At 44.9% G+C, this 25,990-nt stretch overlaps 1 protein-coding gene across 1 annotated transcript; it reads right to left on the bottom strand.

Moving 5' to 3' along the window:
- Positions 1 to 15,330: 15,330 nt before the first annotated feature.
- LOC309350554 (uncharacterized protein) lies at positions 15,331 to 20,142 on the bottom strand (the record flags this gene model as incomplete). Its single annotated transcript, XM_081877520.1, has 7 exons — positions 15,331 to 15,560; positions 16,696 to 16,845; positions 17,171 to 17,245; positions 17,427 to 17,522; positions 17,838 to 17,912; positions 18,063 to 18,226; positions 20,121 to 20,142. 7 exons carry the CDS (start codon positions 20,140 to 20,142, stop codon positions 15,333 to 15,335), a joined length of 810 nt encoding a protein of 269 aa, XP_081733646.1. The 3' UTR covers positions 15,331 to 15,332.
- Between the last annotated feature and the right edge of the window lie 5,848 nt (positions 20,143 to 25,990).

Genomic DNA, 25,990 nt, shown 5'->3' with positions numbered 1-25,990 from the left:
GGGCTGATTTCTTCTCCTGTGATAAAAAGCCTTCTGTTTCGACTGCCAAACCTTTCAGTGGAGCATTTCCAAGCGTTTGGCACCTAATTTGACTCAATTCCCGAAAGTAAGATTTTTGCTGAAATTGTTACCCAGGGCTTTGGGATTTTTTCAAAAAAATATTTTTCCGCCGGGTAAGTTGTTTACAGCTGATTTCTTCTCCTTTGATAAAAAGCCTTTTGTTTCGACTGCCAAAACTTTCAGAGTAGCATTTGCAAGCGTTTGGCACCATTTTTGAGTGAATTGTTCCAAAAAATCTTTTTCCGCCGGTTAAGTTGTTTAGGGCTGATTTCTTGTCCTGTGATAAAAAGGCTTCTGTTTAGACTGCCAAAACTTGCAGGGGAGCATTTGCAAACATTTGGCAGCATTTTTGTGTGAATTCCCGAAAGTCAGATTTTTGCTGAAATTGTGACCCCGGGGCTTAGGTATTTTTTTCAAAAAAATCTTTTTCTGCCGGTTAGGTTGTTTAGGGCTGATATTTTCTCCTGTGATAAAAAGCCTTCTCTTTCGACTGCCAAAACTTAAAGGGAAGCATTTGCAGCCTTTTGGCACCATTTTTGAGTGAATTGTTCAAAAAAAATTTTTCCGCCAGTTAAGTTGTTTACAGCTGATTTCTTCTCCTGTGATAAAAAGGCTTCTGTTTCGACTGCCAAAACTTGCAGGGGAGCATTTGCAAACGTTTGGCAGCATTTTTGTGTGAATTCCCGAAAGTCAGATTTTTGCTGAAATCGTGAACCCGGGGCTTAGGGATTTTTTCAAAAAAATCTTTTTCCGCCGGTTAAGTTGATTACAGCTGATTTCTTGTCCTGTGATAAAAAGCCTTCTCTTTCGACTGCCAAAACTTAAAGGGGAGCATTTGCTAGCGTTTGGCACCATTTTTGACTGAATTCCCGAAAGTCAGATTTTTGCTGAAATTGTAACCCCTTAGGTATTTTTTCAAAAAAATCTTTTTCCGCCGGTTAAGTTGTTGAGGGCTGATTTTTTGTCCTATGATAAAAAGCCTTCTCTTTCGACTGCCAAAACTTAAAGGGAAGCATTTGCAGCCTTTTGGCACCATTTTTGAGTGAATTGGCAAAAGTCAGATTTTTGCTGAAATTGTGATCCCGGGGCTTGGGGATTTTTTCAAAAAAATCTTTGTCCGGTTAGGTTGTTGTGGGCTCATTTCTTCTCCTGTGATAAAAAGCCTTTTGTTTCGACTGCGAAAACTTTTAGAGTAGCATTTGCAAGCGTTTGTCACCATTTTTCAGTGAATTGGGGAAAGTCAGATTTTTGCTGAAATTGTTACCTGGGGCTTAGGGATTTTTTTCAAAAAACCCTTTTTCCGCTGGTTAAGTTGTTGAGGGCTGATTTCTTGTCCTGTGATACAAAGCTTTCTCTTTCGACTGCCAAAACTTAAAGCCTTTTTCCGCCGGTTAAGTTGTTTAGGGCTGATTTCTTCTCCTGTGATTAAAAAGGCTTCTGTTTCGACTGCCAAAACTTAAAGGGGAGCTGTAATGGGGTTGGGGGTTGCTCGTGTGTAAAAACCCAAACTGCTCCAGCTGAGAAGTTTGGTTAAAACTTTCCCCTTCCGGACGATCCCTATTTCATGACCGTCTTAATCACTGGCAGAATCCGTGACCCCCTTAAAGAGTTACTCCCTTCCTCTGATGATTCAAACATCGTCCTCCACCTGTTTCTGTCCCTTTCAACTGCCCAATCTTCCCCATCTGAGCCCTCGTCTCCGGGCAGCTCCTCTCCCTCTTCCTCTGAAGGAGGATACCCTAAAAACTCTTCTTCATCATCAGTGGTACCAAATTGCTCCTTCCAAAATCTCTCCAACGGTTTGGGTTTCCTTGGAAATCTGCGATGAAACTCTTCCCGTAAACACTCATCCATGACCTCTCCTTCTGGGACCCATGTGTTCTCTGACTCAGGTTCCCCTTCCCAAGCCACTAGATATTCCACCTACCTCCCCTTCCACCTTGAATCAAGAATCTCTGCTGCTGCACCACCAAGTTCCCTCTCCTCCACCTCTGGGTTGGTGGGGGTCTCCCTCTCTCGTCCCGGAAACTCCCGCCCTTCCCTGTACGGTGAAAGTAGCGACCGGTGAAACACTGGGTGCAACTTCATGTTGGCGGGCAACTTGAGCCTAAAAGCTACAGGATTAACCTGCTGTGTTACTTCGAAGGGTCCCAGTCTCCTTGGCCGTAACTTTTTACAACCCCCCTTGAATGGTAATCCCTTGGTGGACAACCACACCTTGTCCCCCACCCTTATGACCTCCCCTTCTCTACGGTGTTTGTCGGCCTGCCTCTTGTACTCCTCCTTAGCCCTTTCCAGATTCATCCTGCGCTGTTGGTGCAAAGCTTCCATCTCTTCCACAAATTGCTCTGCTGCCGGCACACTCCACCTCTCCTCCCCTCCCTCCGGGAAGGCCCTGGGGTGACATCCGTAATTGGCCATGAACGGACTCATCCCCGTGGACACATGCTCCGCATTATTGTAAGCAATTTCAGCTAGCGCTAGCTTTTCCACCCAATCGTTCTCTCTTTCGCTGACGTAGCAGCGTAGATACTGTTGGAGTACGCTATTAGCCCTTTCTGCTTGTCTGTTGGTTTCTGGGTGACGGGCTGTCAAGAAACTTACCTCCACTTGGAGCAAGCTCATTAGCTTCCTCCAGAACCTAGAGGTAAATTGCCGTCCTCTGTCAGACACCACCCTCAAGGGGGTGCCATGCAGCCGGAAAACATGGTCTACAAACAGCTTTGCTGTTTCTTCTGCCGTGACCGCATGCGAGCAGGCTATAAAATGGCACATCTTAGTCAGCAGGTCAACTACCACCATGACGGCAGTCTTTCCCTTGGATTTGGGCAGATCAGTCATAAAATCTATAGATACCACCTCCCATGGCCTCCCCGAAGTGGGCAAGGGTTCTAGTAACCCCGCGGGCTCTGTTTTCTCCCCCTTAGCCCGCTGGCACCGGTCACAACCCCGCACATATTCCCGTACGTCTTCCCTCACCCTTGGCCACCAGTACTGCCTGGTGACAAGTAACATGGTCTTATGTTGACCAAAATGCCCCGCAGTGGGGTTGTCATGTAGTTGTTTGAGTACCCTCCTTCTCAAATCCCCTTCTGGAATGTACAATGCTCCCCTGTAGTACAACGCTCCGTCCTTTTCCTCAAATCCCCCCTGGTTTTCCCCTGCTTCTTGGAGTTTCCTGATCTTTGTTTGAGCGTACTCGTCATCCCTCATCAACCCTGCTAGTTCTCGCTTTCCCACCAATACTCCCCCACACATCCATCGGTCCTCAGGTATAACATGTCTCTCTTCCGGCGCACCTTCTCCTTCCAAGAACTCAGGTTTCCGGGATAGAGCATCTGCTCGGATATTTTCCTTCCCTGGGACGTACCGAATCTCAAAAGAAAACTTGGAAAACTCCTGAGCCCACCTCATTTGTCTCTGGTTGAGAACGCTCGCCGTTCTCCAGTATTCAAGGTTCTTATGGTCCGTGCACACCTGGATCTTGTGCTGAGCCCCTATCAACAAATGTCTCCATCGTCGGAACGCTTCGTAAATCACAAGCAGTTCTCGGTCATACACTGTGTAGTTCTGCTCTGACTTGCTCAGCTTCCTCGAGAAAAAGGCCCACGGTCTCCAGTCAGAATCCTTTCCCGGCTGGAGCAAGATGGCGCCCACGGCTCTGTCGGACGCGTCAGTTTCTAGCCTCATGGGCTTCTGCAAGTCCACGTGCAGGAACTGCTCTTCCGATGCGAATGCTCTTTTTAGTCTTTCAAAAGACTGCTGTGCCTCATCCGTCCACACGAATTTCTTCTTGCTGCTGAGACAGTCAGTGATAGGTGCAGTCAAGTGTGCGAAGTTCTTGATGAACTTCCTATAGAAATTTGCGAACCCCAGGAACCTCTGCACGTCCTTCCGGTTCTTTGGTGTCTTCCACTCCAGCACTGCTTGCACCTTACTTGGGTCCATGGCTAGACCCTTGGCCGATAACCTGTAGCCCAGGAACTCGACCTCTCGTGCATGGAATTGGCACTTCTCCAGTTTCACCCACAACTGGTTCTCCTGCAACCTCTTCAGCACTTCCTCGACATCCTTAACATGCTGCTCTTCGTTCTCTGAGTAGATCAGTACGTCATCTAGGAAGGCCACACAATTCTTGTACAGCAGGGACCCCAGTACGTGATGCATAAACGATTGAAAACAGGCGGAACCCGATTGTATTCCGAAGGGCATAACGAGGTACTCAAAGGCCCCTAGGGGGGTGAACATGGTGGTCTTCCCTTATCCTAATCATCCATCTTGGGCAGTATGCTACTATTACTAATACTAATACAGTGGTACCTCAGGTTACATACGCTTCAGGTCACAGACTCTGTTAACCCCGAAATAGTGCTTCAGGTTAAGAACTTTGCTTCAGGATGAGAACAGAAATTGTGCTCCTGCAGCGCACCGGCAGTGCACCGGCAGCAGGAGGCCCCATTGGCTAAAGTGGTGCTTCAGGTTAAGAACAGTTTCAGGTTAAGAACGGACATCCAGAACGAATTAAGTTACTGTAGTAACTATGGTATTTTACAGATCTATCCCCAGTCACGATCAGCATCTGTGTGGACTGCACGTTGCAAAAAGGGGAAGGAAATACCTGCCACGGCTGTAGCCTTTGGGGTCCCCATTGCTCTCCTTCCTCCACCATCAGCCTCCTCTGGGATCTCGATGAAAGCAAAACATGCAAGGCCTGAGCCACAGCTTGAACATGGATGTAAGTGCCATAACTGTCATAAGACAGGCCTCTCTCACGCTTCTCTTGCGGCAATGGCTGCAGTTTCTCCTCCTCTCTGCATCTTATCCTGCCTTTCACGGACAACAGATGCTTTGAATATGAACACTGAAAAGCTTTTTCCAAAAACTCTGGAAGAGGATTGGTCTGTGATTTATATTTGTCACCTTTGCTGCTCCTTATTCCAGTCTGAATGGCAAAGGACAGAGAACCATGGAAGTGCTGGAAGTGATTTGGAGGGAGTTAAAAGCCAATTCTGATTTCTAGCGAAGCTGTTGTGATCCAGACTTTCGCCCCTATTTCCTTCACATATAATGCGTGTATTACTATGAGTGGTATGATACCCGCTCCACTGGTTATATAGCAAACAAATACCCCAACTTCTCTCAATAGGAAAAAAGGTTCCACATACGTAATAAATTCTTGATTAAAGGTTTCTGGTATTCTTTTTGATAAAGCAATGCAGATTCCTTTGCTGAGCATCAGAGGTTTCACAGCGCTCACAAATCTTTCTCCATTGTCATTGTCTGGAGTGCAGAGGCCAGTCCACGTCCATCCAAAATGCAGGAGCAATTCAACAATCCCCTGGTACTCACTTTCCTCTTTGGGAGTCATCCGGTAGACAAAAGGGAACAGGGTTTTACCTTTGAGAACCTGGGCAGTGAAGCCATAATTGATCTAGCAAGGGAAGCAAAAGATCAGCAATTTTATTTTATTTCGGCATAACAGATATTTAATTATCTGAAATGACTGATATATAAATCTCTGCTGGCTGAGGCTGATGGGAGTTTCAGTCTGAAACATCTGGAGGTGTCAAGTTGGTGAAGGCTCAGTTTTGAAAAAGGGATGTTGAATTCATAGCACAGGATTTTCCCATTTTAAAAAATATCCCTACTTGACCCCTCCAAAGGGAAAATAGAAACTTATGCAGTTGAAATTCTCTGTGCTTCCATGCTCTCCCACTACTTACCTGTGGGATTTTGTAGATGCCTGACAAGGCTGAAATCACTCTTGAAATTACAGTATTGCTTCTTTCAAGAACAGCCAGCAGGTGATTCTGTTCTCCACACTGATAATTGGGAATATTCCATCCACTGCCTGCAAGCAGCTCTAGCATGGCGTCCGAAGTCATCCTTGCATTGAAATAGTTCTCATAGATATTGTAGCCCAGGGTGATGTTGGGCAAGAGACTGAAATCCTGGTTGATCTCTTGGATGGTGAACAGGAAAGACAACATGTACCAGTAGATCCTAGTTCCCTCCCTGCAATAAATGAATCCTTTAAAAAGAGTGAAACTGATATTCATATGAATGGGAGGGAGGAAACATTATATGATCCACAAAGATTAGTATTTATTTATCCTTTTACATTAATATCAAACCTTTTCCTGTCTAGCATAGAACAAAAATTTGGAAATCTCTGTTCCATGACCGGAGCTTTGATGCAAACAGCACACAGAGCTGTTCAACAGTGGAACAGACTCCCTCCGAAGGTGACCATGTGTCATGGATGCTTCAGGTGAGATTCCTCCAGGCCCCTCCCAAGTCTGCAACTCTATGATTCTATTCTACTGTGTTCTATGAGTAAGAAATGAATGCAGCCCTCAAAATTTGTGATATACTGGGAAGTTGCTGCAAAGGCTGATTTTACTGCTTTTACCAAGGGGCTAGACTATAGGTATCATAGATGCTGTAGCCTAGCGTGATGTTGGGTAAGAGTTTCTTAAAACGCTTCTAATATTTTTTTAAAAATGACAGAAAGGGGAAAGTGCTGGGATTGGAGGAGGAAACCTTTAATGTAGCTGAGACAGATTTCCCCATGATGGGCTGTAGGTCTCCCGTTGCATTGTGTAAAGAGAACTGTGATAAGGCTGTTCACAAATGATCCCAATAGAATAAATATAAAATAATCTTAGCAGCTTGGAAATTGCTTGAGTTTCATGCCACCCTCTGGCTTAGGAAACATCTCACTACTTAGAAATGAGGCCATTTGTGTATGTGAAAAAAGGAATAATTCCTTTTCACATTTTAGAAACCTTACTCCACAAACAAGGAAGTCTCCTGATTCATATTATTTTATTCATCATTTCAATTAAAGTACATCTTTCCTGCTCTTCAGCCACCGAAAGTCACCTAGAGGATCTTAAAATTCCATTTGTAAAACTGTAACATTCCTTAACGACAGTTTATGAATTGTCAAAATGGAATAATATTGAATGAAACCTTTGAGCCTGGGAAATTGCCTGAGTCTCAGGGCATACTGCAGGTGGGAAAATTCAGTGCATCCTTTTGACCCCTGACCAGATTGATTGGCATCCTTGCATTCTACTAAAAGCAACACAGAATCAAAGGTAGGAGAGTGTTTCACTAAGGAAGACCCAGAGAACATTGAAATAGAAGAGGGTTGGGTGGAATCTTATACTAGACCCCCCAGCTCCCATCACCCCCAACCAGCAAGACCAATGGTCAGGGCAGGGTAGCCCTCCAACATCTGCCCTTAGCTCCCCAGCCTTGAGCAATAAGCTATTTCCTTGATAAATAGGAACCACTAGAAGGACTGGAGGACCATGAAACTGTGAAGTACATACTTTTCAATCCTGGCAAAGGGTGTCTGAGAAAAGACGTATGGAGTTTCCTTATAAAAGTTTTTTGGAGATATGATCCCACTGATGAGAAAGTGTCCAGGCCGGTAGTAATTGCGAGCATCCGTTTCATCCCTGACCAGATTCAAGGGGCATTTCGCCTTGTGGTTCCCGCAGACTCCAAAGGGCATCATGAGCAGCAGAGGCAGCAACAGAAGGAGCAGGGATCTCATTCTGGCTCTGCCTCCTCCTCCTCTTACTTGCCAAGGAAGCGAAGCAGAAGAACCCAAAGACTCTTGCAAGACCAGACTGGGTGGGCTTTGCCAGGCTTGGTGGTGTTCAACTATACCTTCAGAGCTAGGAAGCCCAAGGCAGGCACACCCCTCTTTCGCCAGCTCTGCATCTTGACTCAGTCTGTCTCCATCACAGGAAATATTATCTGCACTAACTTTTTCTTCCCCAGACACAGCACAATTAAGATTGCCATGTTGCTTTCTGAGGCTGATGTAACCTGCAGAAATATCTCCTGAGCTTTCAGAAGATGAGATGACTATACAGTGGTGCCCCGCAAGACGAACGCCTCGCAAGACGGAAAACCCGCTAGACGAAAGGGTTTTCCGTTTTGGAGGCGCTTCGCTAAACGAATTTCTCTATGGGGTTGCTTCGCAAGACGAAAAAATCTTGCGAGTTCCCGCGGGGTTTTTTCCGCTTTTTTCGCCCTGTTCCTAAGCTGCTAAGCCGCTTAACAGCTGATCCGCTGATAAGCCGCTTCTCAGCTGATCGCTAAAAGCCGCTAGACCGCTAATAGCGCTAATCCGCTAAGCTGTCAATGGGCTTGCTTCGCAAGACGAAAAAACCGCTAGACGAAGAGAATCGCGGAACAGATTAATTTCGTCTTGCGAGGCACCACTGTAATTTTGATGACTATAAGTTGCACCACAATAACTTTCTGGAGTCTTGAATGGCTCAAGTGGCAGGTGCAGAGCTGGAGAAAAACATGTTGAACAGAAGTCAAGGGGTGTGTTTAGGAGTTGGAAGTTTGGCCTGAACTTTGTTCAAGACCACCAAAGAAGGAGCTGGATCCGACCATGGACGCTATGCTCCTTCCTTGGAGGTTAATAATAATAATAATAATAATAATAATAATAATAATTTATTATTTATACCCCGCCCATCTGGCTGGGCCTCCCCAGCCACTATGGGCGGCTTCCATAAAAACCAAAAATACAATAAAATATCACACGTTAAAAACTTCCCTGAACAGGGCTGCCTTAAGATGTCTTCTGAATGTCAGGTAGTTGTTTATCGCTTTGACATCTGCTGGAAGGGCGTTCCACAGGGCGGGCGCCACTACCGAGAAGGCCCTCTGCCTGGTTCCCTGTAGCTTTGCTTCTCGCAATGAGGGAACCGCCAGAAGGCCCTCAGCGCTGGACCTCAGTGTCCGGGCAGAACGATGGGGGTGGAGACACACCTTCAGGTATACTGGACCGAGGCCATTTAGGGCTTCAAAAGGTCAACACCAGCACTTTGAATTGTGCTCAGAAACGTTCTGGAAACCTTTTAAGCAGAGTTTGGATGGCCATCTGTTGGGATTCTTCAGCTGAGATTCCTGCATTGCAGAGGGTTGGACTAGAGGACCTTGGGGTCCCTTTCCAAGTCTCCCATTCTATGATTCATTGGAGGTTTTTAAGAAGAGGTGGGAGATTCAGGGATGGACAACAGCCAGATGAAGGAGTCCCAGCCTTGTATCCCAGGCATCCTAAGCCCTTTTAAAATGTGGGCTTTTTTGGGAGGGCTGAGGCTGTTATTGGGTTGTTGTTTTTATTTTGATTATATATATTGTGGTTTTATATTTTGATTTTGCTCTCTGAGGCCTCCAGGCATAGGGCGGTATATAGATTCAATAAGTAAATAAATATGAAGGAATAAATGGAGAATGCTGAGAATCCTCAGTACTGTGAACGGGATACATGGCGGTGGGATCTTGTTTCTTTGAGGCTTCTAGAGACAGAGACTGGTGGAGCCTGCGATGGGGAGGGTTTTCTCAAGCCCACCCTCTGGCTGCTTTGGGGGGGGGGGCCTGGGCTGCTTGATTCCTGCCGCTCTCTTCTGGTTCTCCCCCGGAAGGGAAGTAGTGCCTTGGTGGCTTTGAAGCAACTTCAAGTGAATTTCCACCCCATCTTTGAAAGGCTTCTCCAACAGAGGGAAGCTCTCTGGGGTTGGTGGAGGGGATAAAGTTTGCTCTGAGCCTTAAACTTTTTGCCCTTCAACATGTTTTGGGGAAGGTGAGTTCTGTTGTACATGGAACCAACTTGCTCCCCGTCTTTGAGCAGAAACTTCTCTACTCATAAACAAATTGTCTGTGCAGAAGCCAGGCTAGCATTCTAGCAGTTTTATTATTTTTTAATCAATATTTATTTATTTATTTATTTATTTATTTGATCTGTTTCATAAAGTCCATGCCCCACTTGACAGGGCAAATAACTCCCATCTCTAACGATGTAACTCCATTTAAGTCTCCCATTAGTATACAGTGGTACCTCTGGATGCGAACAGAATCCATTCCGGAGCCCCGTTCGCATCGTGAAGCGAAAGCAACACACGTCTGTGCGTGTGCGGGTCGCGATTCGCTGCTGCCACGCATGCGCGTGACATCATTTTGACCGTTTGCGCATGCGTGAATGGCAAAACCCGGTAGTAATGCGTTACTTCCAGGTTGCCGCGGAGCGCAACCTAAAAACTCTCAGTTTCCTTCTTATTGTAGTTTCTTTGACCCCCAGAAGGTCTCACTGTCTCTTTTCTCAGTTCTTTCTTTAGCTGTCCCTTCTTGCTCGCTTGCTTTCCTCCTTTCCTTCCTCCTCCTCCTTTGGGCGTGGGCAGCATGAGCTAGCAGTTTTTCTACGCCATATTGCCCTTTCTTTTCAAGCCACATTCCAGGATCGTTCCCCTCTCAGTCCTGCCTACTCTCTTCCCTTCCCTACTCTCAGGGAAGTAGCGCCTTGGTGGCTTCGAAGTCACTTCAAGTGAATTTCCACCCCATCTTTAAAGGCTTCTCCAACAGAGGGAAGCTCTCTGGGGTTGGTGGAGGGAAGAAAGGTTGTCCTGAGCCTTAGACGCCCCTTCTCCTTCGACATGTGTCGTCTGTTATGTTGACCCACAACTTAACATTTCCATTCCCCTTCGACATGTTTTGGGGAAGGTGAGCTTCTGTTGCACATGGAACCAACTTGCTCCTCGTCTTTGAGCAGAAACTTCTCTACTCATAAACAAATTGTCTGCGCAGAAGCCAGGCTAGCATTCTAGCTAGCATTCTAGCAGCTTTATTATTCTTTATCAATTTATTTATTCTTATTTATTTATTTATTTATTTACTTATTTAATCTGTTTCATAAAATCCATGCAGCATTTGATTAGGCCAATAACCCCTAAAGCACTTTATTTTAAGATAAGGCAGGACATTCAGACAAAAGTTTACAAACATTAAAAAAGTTATACATTAAACATTTAAAAAGTTAAAATAACAAAACGAACTGAAATTGTATTAGCTTCCTAAGAATCTCCGTGGATGCTATATTATTAAATTTATTTTAAAAAAATATTTTTTATTAAGTCTCCAAAGATATTCCAAAACACTTGTCTAAACACTACAGAGTTGTTTTTTAAAACAACTAAATACATAATTGCTTCTTGACTCCCCACCCTTCCTTTCTTGATGTTTGTTTTATTACTCCTTTTTATCACCTGTTTTTAAAAACATGTTTAAGTTATCTAAGCCCCGAAGTCGTATATCAGTAATCCTCTGCTTATGTTTCAAATCCTGCCTTTGACTTCAGGTACGGATGTTAGTATGACAGATAATATAACAATGGTCTCCATTCTTCCTTGAACAATTCTTCCTTATGTCCTCTTAGTTTAGCAGGGAATTTCTCCATTTCAGCATCTTCCACCAGCTTCATAAGCCATTCCTCCTTGGTGGGGAATTCTCCTTCTTTCCACTTCTGTGTGTATAAAGTCCTGGCTGTTGTGGTTACATTCAGAAAACCTAACTAACCACCGGCCAGTTTCTCATCTCCCTTTCCTGAGCAAGGTTCTGGACCAGATCCAGGCACTTTTGAAAGAAACTGATTTTCTGGATCCGTTTCAAGTGGGCTTTAGGCCATGTGGCAAAGAAGCAGCCAATCAGGCTGGGAAGTGCTGGGCCTGGTCAAGTTCTCCAGGCCGGACTGCCAACTGCTGGGTCACCCTGGCATGGGACTGGGCAGCCATTTTCTCTCTCTCTTCTCTGTTAGGTTTCAGTCAGAGTCAGTCTGCCTCAGTTCTGAGCAGTGTGCAATCTCAGTCAGACTGTTTGGAAACATGTTGTTTAGGAAGAAGTTTGTTGTAACTCAGTAAAACTCTTATTCTTTAAAACTCTGCATTATTCATTTACGCTGCGCGTCAGTTTAGGTCTGACGTCGTTTCCAGACGGTCTTAGTTGAGGAATGTTTTTCAGCTCCGGGAACCTTGAATGTGGGGTTCCACAGGGCTCAATCGTATCCACAGGGCACTGGCTCCCGGTGGAGTACAGGATAATAGTAATAATAATAATAATAATAATAATAATTTATTTATTTATACCTCGCCCATCTGGCTGGGCTTCCCCAGCCACTCTGGGCGGCTTCCAAAAAAATATTAAAATACTGTAATACATCCAACATTAAAAGCTTCCTTATACAGGGCTGCCTTCAGATTCTTCTAAACATCTGGTAATTGAATAATAATAATATGTAGGATAAGGTTTAAGATGCTGGTTTAACCTTTAAAGCCCTATACGTCCTAGGACCCTCGTACATACGGGACCGCCTCTCCGGATATGCCCCACGGAGGACCTTAAGATCCACAAATGACAATATTTTGGAGGTCCTGAGCCTCAAGGAGGTTAGATTGGTCTCAACTAGGGCCAGGGCCTTTTCAGTGCTGGCCCCACTTGGTGGAACGCTCTGTCCCAAGAGACCAGGGCCCTGCGGGACTTGACATCTTTCCGCAGGGCCTGCAAGACGGAGTTGTTCCACCAGGCTTTTGGACAAGGCACAGCCTGACCCCCTCCTTTGGTAATCCCCACAGAACTCTAGCCGTATGGTTGCCATTAATTTGATTCTGAATTGATTTTAGAATGTATTTCACTTAATTGATTGTGATTTTATGTAAACTGTGTTACTTTTACTGTTGTTAGCCACTCTGAGCCTGGCTTTGGTTGGGAAGGGCGGGATATAAATAAAATATTATTATTATTATTATTATTATTATTATTATTATTATTATTATTATTATTCTCCCCCATATGGTTTAACATCTACATGAAACCGCTGGGTGGGTTTATCCGGAAATTTGGAGTACGTTGTCAGAATTACGCTGGTGACACTCCGCTCTATTTCTCCTTCACATCTGCAGGGGAGGCAGTGGAAGTGCTGGACCAGTGTCTTGTCTCGGCAATGGACTGGATGAGAGCCAACCAACTGAAGCTGAATCCAGATAAGACTGGGGCACTGTTAGTGGGTGGTTCCCGAGACCAGACGGATGGGAGGTGGCCTGCTCTTGATGGGGTTACGCTTCCTCTGAAGGAGCAGGCTCATAGCTTGGGGGTCCTCCAGGACCCTTTGCTGTCACCTGAGGCTCAGTGGCCTGGACTGCCTTCCATCAGCTTTGGCTGGTGGCCCAGCTACACCCCTATCTGGACAGGGATAGCCTGACTACTGTTGTCTATGCTCTGATAATCTCAAGGCTAGATTACTGCAATGCGTTATACGTAGGGCTGCCTCTGAAGACAGTTCGGAAACTTCTGCTAGTGCACAATACGCTGATCCTGGTCCGACTGCACTGGCTAGCAATTCATTTCTGGGCCCAATTCAAAGTGCTGGTTTTGACCTATAAAGCCTTAAATGGCTCAGGACCGCAGTACCTCAAGGACCGCCTCTTTCCATATGATCCTACCCAGAGCCTGAGATCATCTTCTGAGGCCCTTCCTCGTGTGCCTCCTCCTCAAGAGGTCAGGAAGGTGGCAACACAAGAACGGGGCCTTCTCTGCAGTGGCTCCCCGTCTGTGGAATGCTCTCCCCAGGGAAGTTCACCTAGCGCATTCCTTACACACCTTTGGACATCAGGCAAAAACGTCCCTTTTGGGTTGATTTGATTGACATCCTTTGCCCTTTTAAAATGTGGTTCTTTTTTGGGGGGTGTTATTGGGCTGTTGTTTTTACTTTGATTATATATCTTCTGGTTTTATATATTAATTTTGTTCTGTGACCCGCCTTGAGACCTCCGCGTATAGGGCAGTATATAGATTCAACAAACAAACAAACAAGTCAGCTTTCTCAGGACCTTTATTTATTAAATTTATATAGCACCTTTCATTGGAATGCTTCAAGTTGAATTGCTATAAGACTGAGAGTCTAGTAAACTTTCCACTTGTATGGAGTGATAAAAGTTTAGGTAGGATGTTTCCTCCAGGCATCTGCTTGGCCTCTGGGCTTCATGGCCCATGGGCCTGGTCCAACAGGCTTGCTGGCCATAGCCCTGTTCCGAGTCCTGTGACAACAGAGTGCAAAGCTCGGCGGAACGTTAGGCCAAGCAAACAGGAGACAAGTCTCCAAGAACTCTTGCATGAAACCGCATACGAAGCCAAGCCCGTTCCGAGGGTTGGGCAGACAGCATCCCACATAGTCAGACAAGCCAGAGGTCAGGGAATGCAAATGACTCTGTCTTCTCATCCTAGTTTTACAATTTAGCCCATTAACATTCCACGAAATAATTTTAAGATCCATGCAGATTCAATGGTCAGCTTCTTTATTTTAAACAATAATCAAAAATTATATAATGCTTTGTATCTTCCCTTTACGCGTTCCCTCTCACTTATTTCTTCCCACCCCTTTTTATTTTCTGCCTTTCCTTTCAAAGTCTTCCCTTAATACCTTCCCCCCTCCCTTAAATCCCTCCTTTATAGGCTTATCACCTAAGAAAACAGTTCAACAATATAATACAGAATTATACATAAAAAGTAAATAGAACATTGCAGGACCATCAGTAAGCTGGGGGGGGGGGGAGGAAACTCAGTTTCCTTCTTATTGTAGTTTCTTTGACCCCCAGAAGGTCTTGCTGTCTCTTTTCTCAGTTCTTTCTTTAGCTGTCCCTTCTTGCTCACTTGCTTTCCTCCTTTGCTTCCTCCTCCTTTGGGCGTGGGCAGCGTGAGCTAGCAATTTTTCTACGCCATATTGCCCCTTCATTTCAAGCCGCTTTCCAGGATCGTTCCCCTCTCAGTCCTTCCTGCTCCTTCTCCTCCACCACCGTAGACGCTGTCGTTCTCTCGCACTTCTCCTTCGCCGTCCACCCTTTGCCCGCTGTCTTCTCTGTTCCGCTCCATAACCTCAGAAGGTGACAGGCTCTAGAACTGGGGCTGGCCGTATGGGACGCCGGCGTAGGGCCACAAGAGTTTGGGTTTCTCGCCCCGCTTTCCTCCGCGTCCTGATCTTTCTGCAAGGACAAAAAGAAGGAAATGTCCCTTAGGGACTCGCGCGCCTCCAGGTGCTACTTCCCCAGCCACCACTGGCGGAGGAAGGTGGGGTGCGGGGGGGGTATTGCCCTGAGTGTCATCCCTGGGGGGGGGCTGACAAAATCCCCCCGGGCGTAGGGCCACGAGAGTTTGGGTTTCTCGCCCCGCTTTCCTCCGCGTTCTGATCTTTCTGATCTTTCACCTCCAGTTCAGGCCACAAGGATTAAGACCTGTGCAAGGACAACAAAAAGGAAATGTCCCTTAGGGATTCGCGCGCCTCCAGGTGCTACTTCCCCAGCCACCATTGGGGGAGGAAGGTGGGGTGCGGGGGGGGGGTATTGCCCCGAGTGTCATACCTGGGGGGGCTGACAAAATCCCCCCGGGCGGATCGGTGCAAGTCTCCCAACTCCTCCTCACCTTGGTTCGGGGTGGACACAGCTGCGATGCTGCCGCATCCAGCGCCTGAGCCGCGTGCAGAGTGGCCTCCGTTCTGCCTGCGCCCCGCTGCTGGCTCTTGTACTGGGTTGCCCCGGTGGCACTGGTGGTGCTGGCGGCGGCGCTCTTCTGAAGATCTTGCAAATCCGGGAGATGATGGAAGCCAGGCAGTTGGGGCTCTTCGGGGGCCTCTCTTCCTCGCAGTCCTGTGAGAAAAGTAAACAATTCACCTCCAGATTCTGGGAAAATGCCACAATCATTAATCAATCAATCAATCAATTGGTTGATTAATTAAACCCGGAACCTCTCAGGGCGGCTTACAGGATAAAAATACAAATTAAAAACACAACATATGTATTAAAAACAAAAACGAAGTCATAAGCCAACCTCCCAATCCACAAGCATGTTGAAAAGGCCATGCATTGTTCAATTAGCCAAAGGCTGGTTCTAGAGCAGAACTTTCCATGTTGGTGACACACTTTGGAGACATGCCTCATTTCGCAACATAGGGATTCAGTTCAACTAGCCCTTTTCCAGCCCTGGGAGGAGCACGAAGGTTCTGCGACACAGTTTGGAAAGCTCTGTTCTAGAGAAACGTCTTTGCTTGGTACCTAAAGATACATAATGAAGGTGCCAGATGAGCCTCCCTGGAGAAAGCATTCCGCAAGTGGGAGCCACCACAGAAAATGCCCCTTCTTGTGTTGCCGCCCTCCAGACCGTTTGTGAAGGTGCCACACGAAGAAGGGCCTGTGTGGTGGCAGGCTGTCATAATCCCTCCTTTTCTTTTTGGGGGCGAGGCGTTATATGAAAGGGTTGTAGTCAGGAGGGAACACTCCTCTCCCAAGTTCTCATGTGGCCGGCCTTGGAGAGATCTGAACGAGACACAAAACCAAGAACAAGCGGGTGGGGGGAAGGTATAGGAGGCAGGAAAACCCCAGAGAGAACCGGCTTTGCAAAGTGCCAACATGGTTTTATTATCGCCAAACCCACTTTGCAATTACTAACTTCATTTGGCAGGAGCCACCTGGAAACGCATTCAAAAGAGTTATCTTACAAAACAAATACCAAACGAAAAGCAACCCAGGAGAATTATCTCCACCCCCATCGTTCTGCCCGGACACTGAGATCCAGCGCTGAGGGCCTTCTGGCGGTTCCCCACTGCGATAAGCCAAGTTACAGGGAACCAGGCAGAGGGCCTTCTCGGTAGTGGCACCCGCCCAGTGGAATGCCCTCCCGCCAGGTGTCAAAGAAATAAACAACTATCTGACTTTTAGAAGACATCTGAAGACAGCCCTGTTCAGGGAAGCTTTTCATATGTCATGAATGAATGTTTCGTCTGACCTCAATTATGCTTGCCTCCAGGTGTTCTCCAGGTGGGGGGCACGCCAAATCAAGGTCCTCCCTGTCCTCTTTGTCCTCCCCGTCCTCCTCTGGGGGGCTCCCTGATTCTTCTTGTGGCTCTTCCTCCTTGATAGCCACTTCAGAGGCTGACTGCTGGTAGAGACAGGACCCCAGTGGTGGTGGCGGGGAGAGGGGAGAAAGAGAGCAGCCCAAAATGAGAGAGGAACCCACATTGAGTCGCTAGCCAGGGAAGCCCTACAGCCCTGGCACCATGGGGGGCTGGTCCATCAGGACAAGTGGGGCAGGAAGCATACCCTTAGCAGCCCCCTGCCTGCCTGCCGGCCCCCTTGCTCCTGAGCAGTCCAGAAGGTGGCCTGACCAGCCGGCCGGCCGGCTTCCTCCTCCTCCTCCTCCTCCCCAGCCTCAGGGTTGCCCAGCTCAGCAGGGCTTCCCTCCTGGTCTGTCTGCTACGTACCTCATTGAGGGAGTCCCAAAGGGAATCCAGGGAGGACAGGGAGGAAACACTGGAAAATGGTGACATACTTGGAACCTGCAAGGAAAGATGCAAAAAACGAGCAATTAAAAAACCAAACCAAACATTAAAACTAATTAAAAAACCAAACCAAACATTAAAACTAACCCTAACCCATAACTGAAACAACAGTTTCATCCTGCGGTTGATATGCCCCCCTCCCCTTCTGCCTATCACCGCTTAGGCCACGGCCACCTACCCAGTCAGGACTGAGGAGATCCAGCCGTCTTGCGGACTCCTCCTCGCCTTTTCCTTCATCCTCCTTTTCATGGGAAATGTCCTCCTCGATGGCTGACTGCTGGCAGAGACCCAGTGGTGGTGGCAGGGAGAAAGGAGAAAGAGAGCAGCCCAAAATGAGACAGGAACCCACACTAAGTCGCTAACCAGGGAAGCCCTACAGCCCTGGCTCCATGGGGGGCTGGTCCATCAGGACAAGTGGGGCAGCAAGCATACCCTTAGCAGCCCCCTGCCTGCCTGCCCCCTTGCTCCTGACCAGTCCAGAAGGTGGCCTGACCAGCCGGCCGGCCGGCTTCCTCCTCCTCCTCCTCCTCCCCCGCCTCAGGGTTGCCCAGCTCAGCAGGGCTTCCCTCCTGCTCTGTCTGCTACGTACCTCATTGAGGGAGTCCCAAAGGGAATCCAGGGAGGACAGGGAGGAAACACTGGAAAAGGGTGACATACTTGGAACCTGCAAGGAAAGATGCAAAAAACGAGCAATTAAAAAACCAAACCAAACATTAAAACTCAAGGCACCCATAACTGAAACAACAGTTTCATCCTGCGGTTGATATGCCCCCCTCCCCTTCTGCCTATCACCGCTTAGGCCACGACCACCTACCCAGTCAGGACTGAGGAGATCCAGCCGTCTTGCGGTCTCCTCCTCGCCTTTTCCTTCATTGTCCTTTTCATGGAAAATGTCCTCCTCGATGGCTGACTGCTGGCAGAGACCCAGTGGTGGTGGCAGGGAGAAAGGAGAAAGAGAGCAGCCCAAAATGTTTATTGCTTTTAAACATTACAAAGAAGAAGAAAAAGAAGAGAAGAAAAAAAAACCCAATACAATACAATATATAAACAATACACAACACAACACTAACACAATAAACTAAACATAACCAAACAAAAACAATTTTTTTTTTTAATAAATATTTATTAAGGTTTTTTTATAAAAGAAATGCACAGATAATAGACAACATTAGTTATGTCATAACAAAATCTCATAACTTCTTTGGACTTCCTCACGTCTCCTGCTCCCACTTACATCGTTGAATAATTTTTTCAAGCAAATTATCATCTTATTTACAATCTTATTTCCACTCATTTAAAAATAGTCTAACAATTCTCCAAAAGGTTTATATTTTCCTTAATCTCAATTATCATCAAATTCCAGTCTAATTTAGTGGTGGCCAATTATTTTATGATCAAGCATCCTTCTTAACATTCAACCAAATTACAATATTTTTGTAGATAAATCTTAAATTTCTTCCAATCTTCTTCAATCCTTTCTTCTCCCAGGTCTCGGATTCTGCCAGTCATCTCCGCCAGTTGCATATAGTCCATCAGCTGCATCTGCCACTCTTCCAGTGTGGGTAGATCTTGAGTTTTCCAGTTCTTAGCGATGAGTATCCTTGCTGCCGTTGTTGCATACATAAAAAATGTTCGGTCCTTCTTTAACACCTTCTGGTCGACAATACCCAGGAGGAAGGCTTCTGGTTTCTTAGTGAAGGTATACTTAAATACCTTTTTCAGCTCATTATATATCATTTCCCAGAAGGCCTTCACTTTAGGGCAGGTCCACCAGAGGTGAAAGAATGTTCCTTCATTTTCTTTACATTTCCAACATTTATTATCAGACAAATGGTATATTTTGGCAAGTTTAACTGGGGTCATGTACCATCTGTATATCATTTTCATTACATTTTCCTTCAAAGCATTACATGCAGTGAAGTTCAGCCCATTGGTCCACAACCTTTCCCAGTCCTCAAACATAATGTTATGCCCAATGTCCTGTGCCCACTTTATCATAGCCGATTTAACCATTTCGTCTTGTGTGTTCCATTTTAACAGCAAGTTATACATTCTTGATAATACCTTAGTCTTTGGTTCTAACAATTCTGTTTCCAACTTCGATTTCTCCACCTGGAACCCTAACTTTTTATCATTTTTAAAAACTTCTTTAATCTGAGCGTAATGTAACCAGTCTCGCACTTTATCCTTCATTTTCTCCAAACTCTGCAATTTCCAATTGTCTCCATCTTTATCTAATATTTCCCAATATTTTGGCCATTTGGCCTCCATATTGGGTCTTTTTCGGGCCTTAGCTTCCAGAGGGGAAAGCCACCTCGTCAAACAAAAACAATTTAAAACACACTTCTTACCATACCAGTATCTTAACTTTCATTCCCTTGTTTCATCGACCTCCTCACACCTCCCTTTTTGTATTCCACTTCTGTTAATTATTTCAGCAAATCCTTTCCATCTTCCTCTATTTCTGTCATATAATTGTCTTAACATATTTTAACCTTATTTTCCCTTTAATACTCTAATAATCTATCTATACTTAATTCCTTATAACATTTCTACTAAAGCCGTATAACTTCATTCCAACATTTTTCAAACACTCATTAATTTTACATTATTTCTATAAATAGTCTTTAAACTTTTTCCAATCTTCTTCCACCTTCTCTTCTCCCTGGTCTCGGATTCTGCCAGTCCATTCCGCCAATTCCATATAGTCCACCAACCTGGTGATCTTCTGTCCGATGCTCTTAACTCTTTTCCAAGTCCCTTCTGCGGGTCTTCTTCATACTTATACAAGAACTTTGCTTTGTCTTCTACTGATCTTATTTTTGTTTTCCTTCCTTTGAGGCTGAAGAGTAGGTCTTGGGGAAACTCCCACCTAAAGATAATTTTATTTCCATCTCGACACCTAAAGATAATTTTATTCCATCTTCTAAGTTCTTCTGGTAAAGTCTGAAAACCCTCACAATTTTAGTCTCTTCTTGGCCCGAGTCCAGCTCCCAAAAATCAGCAGATTCCTGTGTAAGAAAGTCCATCAAACTTTCCCTCTCCAGTTCAGGCAGGGCTCTGATCCTCAAAGTCTGTTTTCCTTTAGATTCAATCATAACAGGCATCAACTTATGATCATCAAATTGCATGTATGAGGCTGGGACTCTTTCTCTCTCCAATTGTGTTACTTTAGGTTCAACGGCAACAACTTTCTCCCTAGCCTTCTCCACAGTTTGCCAAGTCAAAGTAGATTCCTGTGTCAATTTCTGGATAGTTTCTGTATTGGTATTCACCTTTTGTCCCAAAAAATCCACCTTCTTGTGAAGCTGTTCCAATGAATCATTTATCTTACATAATACAGCCACTAAGGCCTCTTCTGTCGACATTCTTAACCGATTCAAGGTCATTCCCAAAGTCTCACAGCCTTATCTTGCAGCTGGAAATTCCCCCAGCTCAGCTCTTGTAACAGTTTCAAAGGCTTCCTCTAGAGGGAAACAGTTTCTATTTGTATCAATCCTTTTAAGCACAGTTCATTTTTTTTTATATATATAAATATTTATTAAGGTTTTTAAATATAAATGCACACATAATAAACAATCTTATTTCTGTCATAACAATTTCATCACTTCTTTGGACTCCCTCACGTCTCCCGCTCCCATTTACATCGTTAAAAGTTTTTCCACACAAATTATCAACTTGTTTTCAATCTCATGTCCATTCATTCAAATATAATCTAGCACTTCTTCCAAAAAAAATTTTATATTTTCTTTAGTCTCACTTATCATCAAATTTAAATCTAATTTAGTGGTGAGCAGTTTTTTATAATCCAGCATCCTTCTTAAGATTCAACCAAATTACAATGTTTTTGTAAATACATTTTGAATTTCTCCCAGTCTTCCTCCATCTTCTCTTCTCCCAGATCACGGATTCTGCCGGTCATCTCGGCCAGTTGCATATAGTCCATCAGCTGCATCTGCCACTCTTCCAGTGTGGGTAGATCTTGAGTTTTCCAGTTTTTTGCGATAAGAATCCTTGCTGCCGTTGTTGCATACATGAAAAATGTTCGATCCTTCTTTAACACCTTCTGGCCGACAATACCCAGGAGGAAGGCCTCTGGTTTCTTTGTGAAGGTATACTTAAATACCTTTTTCAGTTCATTATATATCATTTCCCAGAAGACCTTCACCTTAGGGCATGTCCACCAGAGGTGAAAGAATGTTCCTTCATTTTCTTTACATTTCCAACATTTATTATCAGACGAATGGTATATTTTAGCAAGTTTAACTGGGGTCATGTACCATCTATATATCATTTTCATAACATTTTCCTTCAGAGCATTACATGCGGTGAAGTTCAGCCCAGTGGTCCACAACCTTTCCCAGTCCTCAAACATAATGTTATGCCCAATGTCCTGTGCCCATTTTATCATAACCGATTTAACCATTTCGTCTTGTGTATTCCATTTTAACAGCAAGTTATACATTCTAGATAGTACCTTAGTCTTTGGTTCTAACAATTCAGTTTCTAACTTCGATTTCTCCACCTGGAACCCTAACTTTTTATCATTTTTAAAAACTTCTTTAATCTGAGCATAATGTAACCAGTCTCGCACCTTATCCTTCATTTTCTCCAAACTCTGCAATTTCCAATTGTCTCCATCTTTTTCTAATATTTCCCAATATTTTGGCCATTTGGCCTCCATATTGGGTCTTTTTCGGGCCTTAGCCTCCAGAGGTGAGAGCCACCTTGGAGTTTTATTTTCCAGTAAGTCTTTATATTTTGTCCAGACATTAAACACTGCTTTCCTGACAATATGGTTCTTAAAGGCCTTATTGATCTTAACTTTATCATACCATAAGTATGCATGCCAACCAAAAGCATTGTTAAAACCTTCCAAGTCCAGCACGTCAGTGTCTTCGAGAAGTAGCCAGTCTTTTAGCCAGCAAAAAGCTGTGGCTTCATAGTACAACTTTAAGTCTGGCAGGGCAAAGCCCCCTCTTTCTTTCGCATCTGTTAATATCTTAAACTTAATTCTGGGCTTTTTGCCCTGCCAGACAAATTTTGATATATCTTTCTGCCACTTCCGGAAGCACTCCGTTTTGTCCACAATCTGCAATGTTTGAAACAAAAACAACATTTTTGGCAATACATTCATCTTAATAGCAGCAATTCGGCCTAACAAAGAAAGCTTCAATTTTGTCCAACTATCCAAGTCTCTCTTAATTTCAGACCAGCATTTTTCATAGTTATCCTTGAATAGACTCAGGTTTTTTGCTGTTATGTTTACCCCTAGGTACTTTACCTTTTTAACCATAGTTAATTCTGTTTCTCTCTGAAACCGTTCTGACTCTATGTCTGTCAAATTTTTTCCCAGCACTTTGGTTTTCTGTTTGTTTAATTTAAATCCCGCCACCCGACCAAAGTCCTGTATCAATTGTAATACTCTTTTCGTACTAGATTCTGGCTCCTGCAGGGTCAAAACTAGGTCATCTGCAAAAGCTTTAAGTTTATATTGTTTCGCTCCGACCTGAATCCCTTCCACCAACCGGTCCCCTCTGATCATGTTCAAGAGCACCTCCAGAACCGAGATAAATAACAGGGGGGAAATCGGGCAGCCTTGTCGTGTTCCTTTTTCAATTTTGAACTCTTCTGTAACCACATTATTAACTATCAGTTTGGCCTTTTGTTCTGAATATATAGCATCAATCCCATTCTCAAACCCCCGTCCCACTCCCATTTCTTTCAAATTTCCCTTCATAAATTTCCAAGAAATATTATCGAAGGCCTTCTCCGCATCTATAAAAATTAACACAGCTTTTGTATTTATGTCTGTTTGCAGAAGTTCCAAAATGTCAATAATGTTCCTAGTATTAGCAAACATATGTCTACCTGGGAGAAAGCCTGCCTGGTCTTTATGGATTACTTCATTAAGAACTCTTTTAAGTCTACTTGCCAAAATGTCTGCAAATATTTTGTAATCCACATTCAGAAGGGAAATGGGACGATAGTTTTTGAGTTGTGTCTTTTCAGCTTCAGATTTTGGTATCAATGTGATAAAAGCATCCTTCCACGATTCCGGCGCCTTCTTCCCTTCCATAATTTCATTACAGACCTCCATCATTGGTTGGATCAGATAATCTTTTAGTGTCTTATAATACTTGGAGGTCAAGCCATCTGGCCCTGGAGATTTGCCCAGTTGCATGTTCTGAATGGCTTGTTCAATCTCTTGTTGTGTTATTTTGTTGTTCAGGATTAATCTGTTTTCTTGTGACAACTTTGTTAGTCCATTTCTTTCCAAAAATTGTTTAATCTCAACCTCATCTTGCGGCCCTTGAGTGTATAATTTTTTGAAGTATCTCTGGAAGCACTTTCTAATTTCCATGGGGTTCTGAATGTTTCTTCCTTCAATTTCTAGGTTTGTAACTGTATTTAATTTCTGTCTCTTCTTCAACTGCCAAGCAAGCAGTTTCCCACATTTATTCGCCGATTCAAAAGTTTTTTGTTTCATTAATTTAATCTTCCATTCTATTTCTTGGTTTATCAATTTAGAATATTGTGCTTGGTATAATTTGATTTCTCTCAGAATCGGCTGTGACTTCGGGTTTGATCTTAATTTCTTCTCCAATTCTTTAATTTTCTGCAAGATCTTATCTTTCCTTTCATTTTGTATCCTTTACGGCGTTCTGTTGTATCAAGAACCCCCTCATCACAGCTTTGCTTGCGTCCCAGATAGTTCTTTTTTCCACCGTAGTGTTCATATTTATTTCGAAATAATCCTTCAGAGTTTTTTGGGCCTTCTTAATAATCTCCTGATCTCTAAACAAGCTATCGTTCATCTTCCATCTAAAGGAGCCGGTTGGCAAAAGTGTCATATCCATCTTCAGCGCATTATGGTCGGAGCAGGTCTTTGGGCAGATTTCCACTTTTCTAACCTTGGGTGCCAGACCTCTAGTTATCCATATTTGGTCGATTCTTGTCCAAGTCAGTTGGGCTTCAGAGAAGAATGTTCCCTCTCTTCCCAGGGGGTTCTTAGTTCTCCAAATGTCAATCCAGTCCATATTGTCAGTCATTTCAAAAAAGGTCTTTGGTAGTCTGCCGTCTTTTGTAACATTTTGATTTTGTGACTTATCCATGTTTGTCGATACGACCCCATTCATATCTCCCATCATAATGATGTTGTTGTAGTCCAGATAGTCCAGCATAATCTCATGCAACTTCTTGTAAAATTCCGATTTCCCGTCATTTGGTGCATAAATTCCTAATATCAGAATCTTTTCTCCTTGATGTTGTATCTCAATTGCTAATATTCTTCCATGTTCATCTTTGAATAAGAATTTAGCCTTTTAAGCACAGTTCAAACAATAAAGTTAGTTTCAATTTTCAGTTACTTTTACTCCTTTTTAAGAGCAGACGGAGAGAATAGAAACAATGTATCTCTCTTATTTAGCTAGCTGTCAGCGAATGTTCTATTCACTGTCAACGACCAATCCAAAAACGTCAGTCTTACTAGCAGCCCGTTTCCAGGTTCGGAGCGGTGGTATTTTGACTTTCTTCACTCTCTCCTGCAGGCACACACAATCCAAAACTTCCCCCCTCTTCTCCTGCTTCCAAGGGGGGTTTGATGTTTTCTACCGATGGAAATTTGGTCCTTTACAATAGGCTTTCCAAGACTTTAGCTGACAGTCTCTTTGCTGTGATCTATTTACAAAAGGGGAAGGCGGACTTCCTGTTTTGAACCTCCCCATTTCGGTGTCAAATTAAGACGTTTAAAAATCCAACTCTCCGCTCTACTCACGGGTAGTTGCTTTAAGATCAAATTGTCCACAGGAAAAAGTCAGCGCTCTCCGGCAACAGCTATGCGGCTTTGCTCCGTGGAAGAAGCAGTCAATTCGAAGCACCGTGACACTCACCCCACGTCACTCCGGAACCCCGAAACAGGGTTTCCCCACGAGTGGGGGAGGCGCAAAAGGTGCCAGCCGAATCCCTGGTTCACAGGCTTCACCCGCCTGTGATTTTTAGTGGGTCTCCGCCTTCGCCATGGCAGCCAGACCCAGATTTCCACGAGGCAAATGCCTCCCGATCAGAGGAATTCAGCCATTGCCGGAGGCGCCAACCCGGAAGTCCGAGAGCAGCCCAAAATAAGACAGGAACCCAGAAGGCAAACTCTCCTGCCCACATTGAGTAGCTAGCCAGGGAAGACCTACAGCCCTGGCGCCATGGGGGGCTGGTCCATCAGGACGAGTGGGGCAGCAAGCACAGCACATTAACTCTCAAGGCACCCATAATTGAAACAACAGAACAGCGGCATAGCCAGCCGCTCGGGTGCCCAGTTCAACGCGGGGGTCCTGCAGGCGGGGGGCGCTACCTGGAGCCTATCTGCTGCCTCCCCCTCAGCTTTAGGGAGGCTGAGGGAGAGGAAGAGGGCAGACGCAAGCCCCACGCTGCCGTTTCAGGCAGCGCCCAGCCTGCAGGGGCCCAAGCCACCATGTCACTCCCAGGAGAGACGCTAGGATCAGACACTCTACAGCCCCCCCCCCGGTAAGTGCCAGCCCCCACGGTGTGGCGCCCAGTGCCAGCCGCGTTTTTTGACCCAACTAAAAGGTTTGGTGAGCCCAATTTTTATTTTTATTTTAAACTCGGCTTTTTGTCCTTTTGCCACCCCCCTCAGTGATGACACCTGGGGCGGCCCCCAATCCCCCACCCTCCTTTCTCTGCAACTGCAACAGAATAAAAGGACTCCAAACTCCCTTAGCAGTTTCC

Source organism: Podarcis erhardii (genome assembly GCF_964252035.2).
Source record: "Podarcis erhardii genome assembly, chromosome: 9".
Lineage (NCBI taxonomy): Eukaryota > Metazoa > Chordata > Lepidosauria > Squamata > Lacertidae > Podarcis > Podarcis erhardii.
This window is presented reverse-complemented; position numbering and strand designations above follow the sequence as displayed.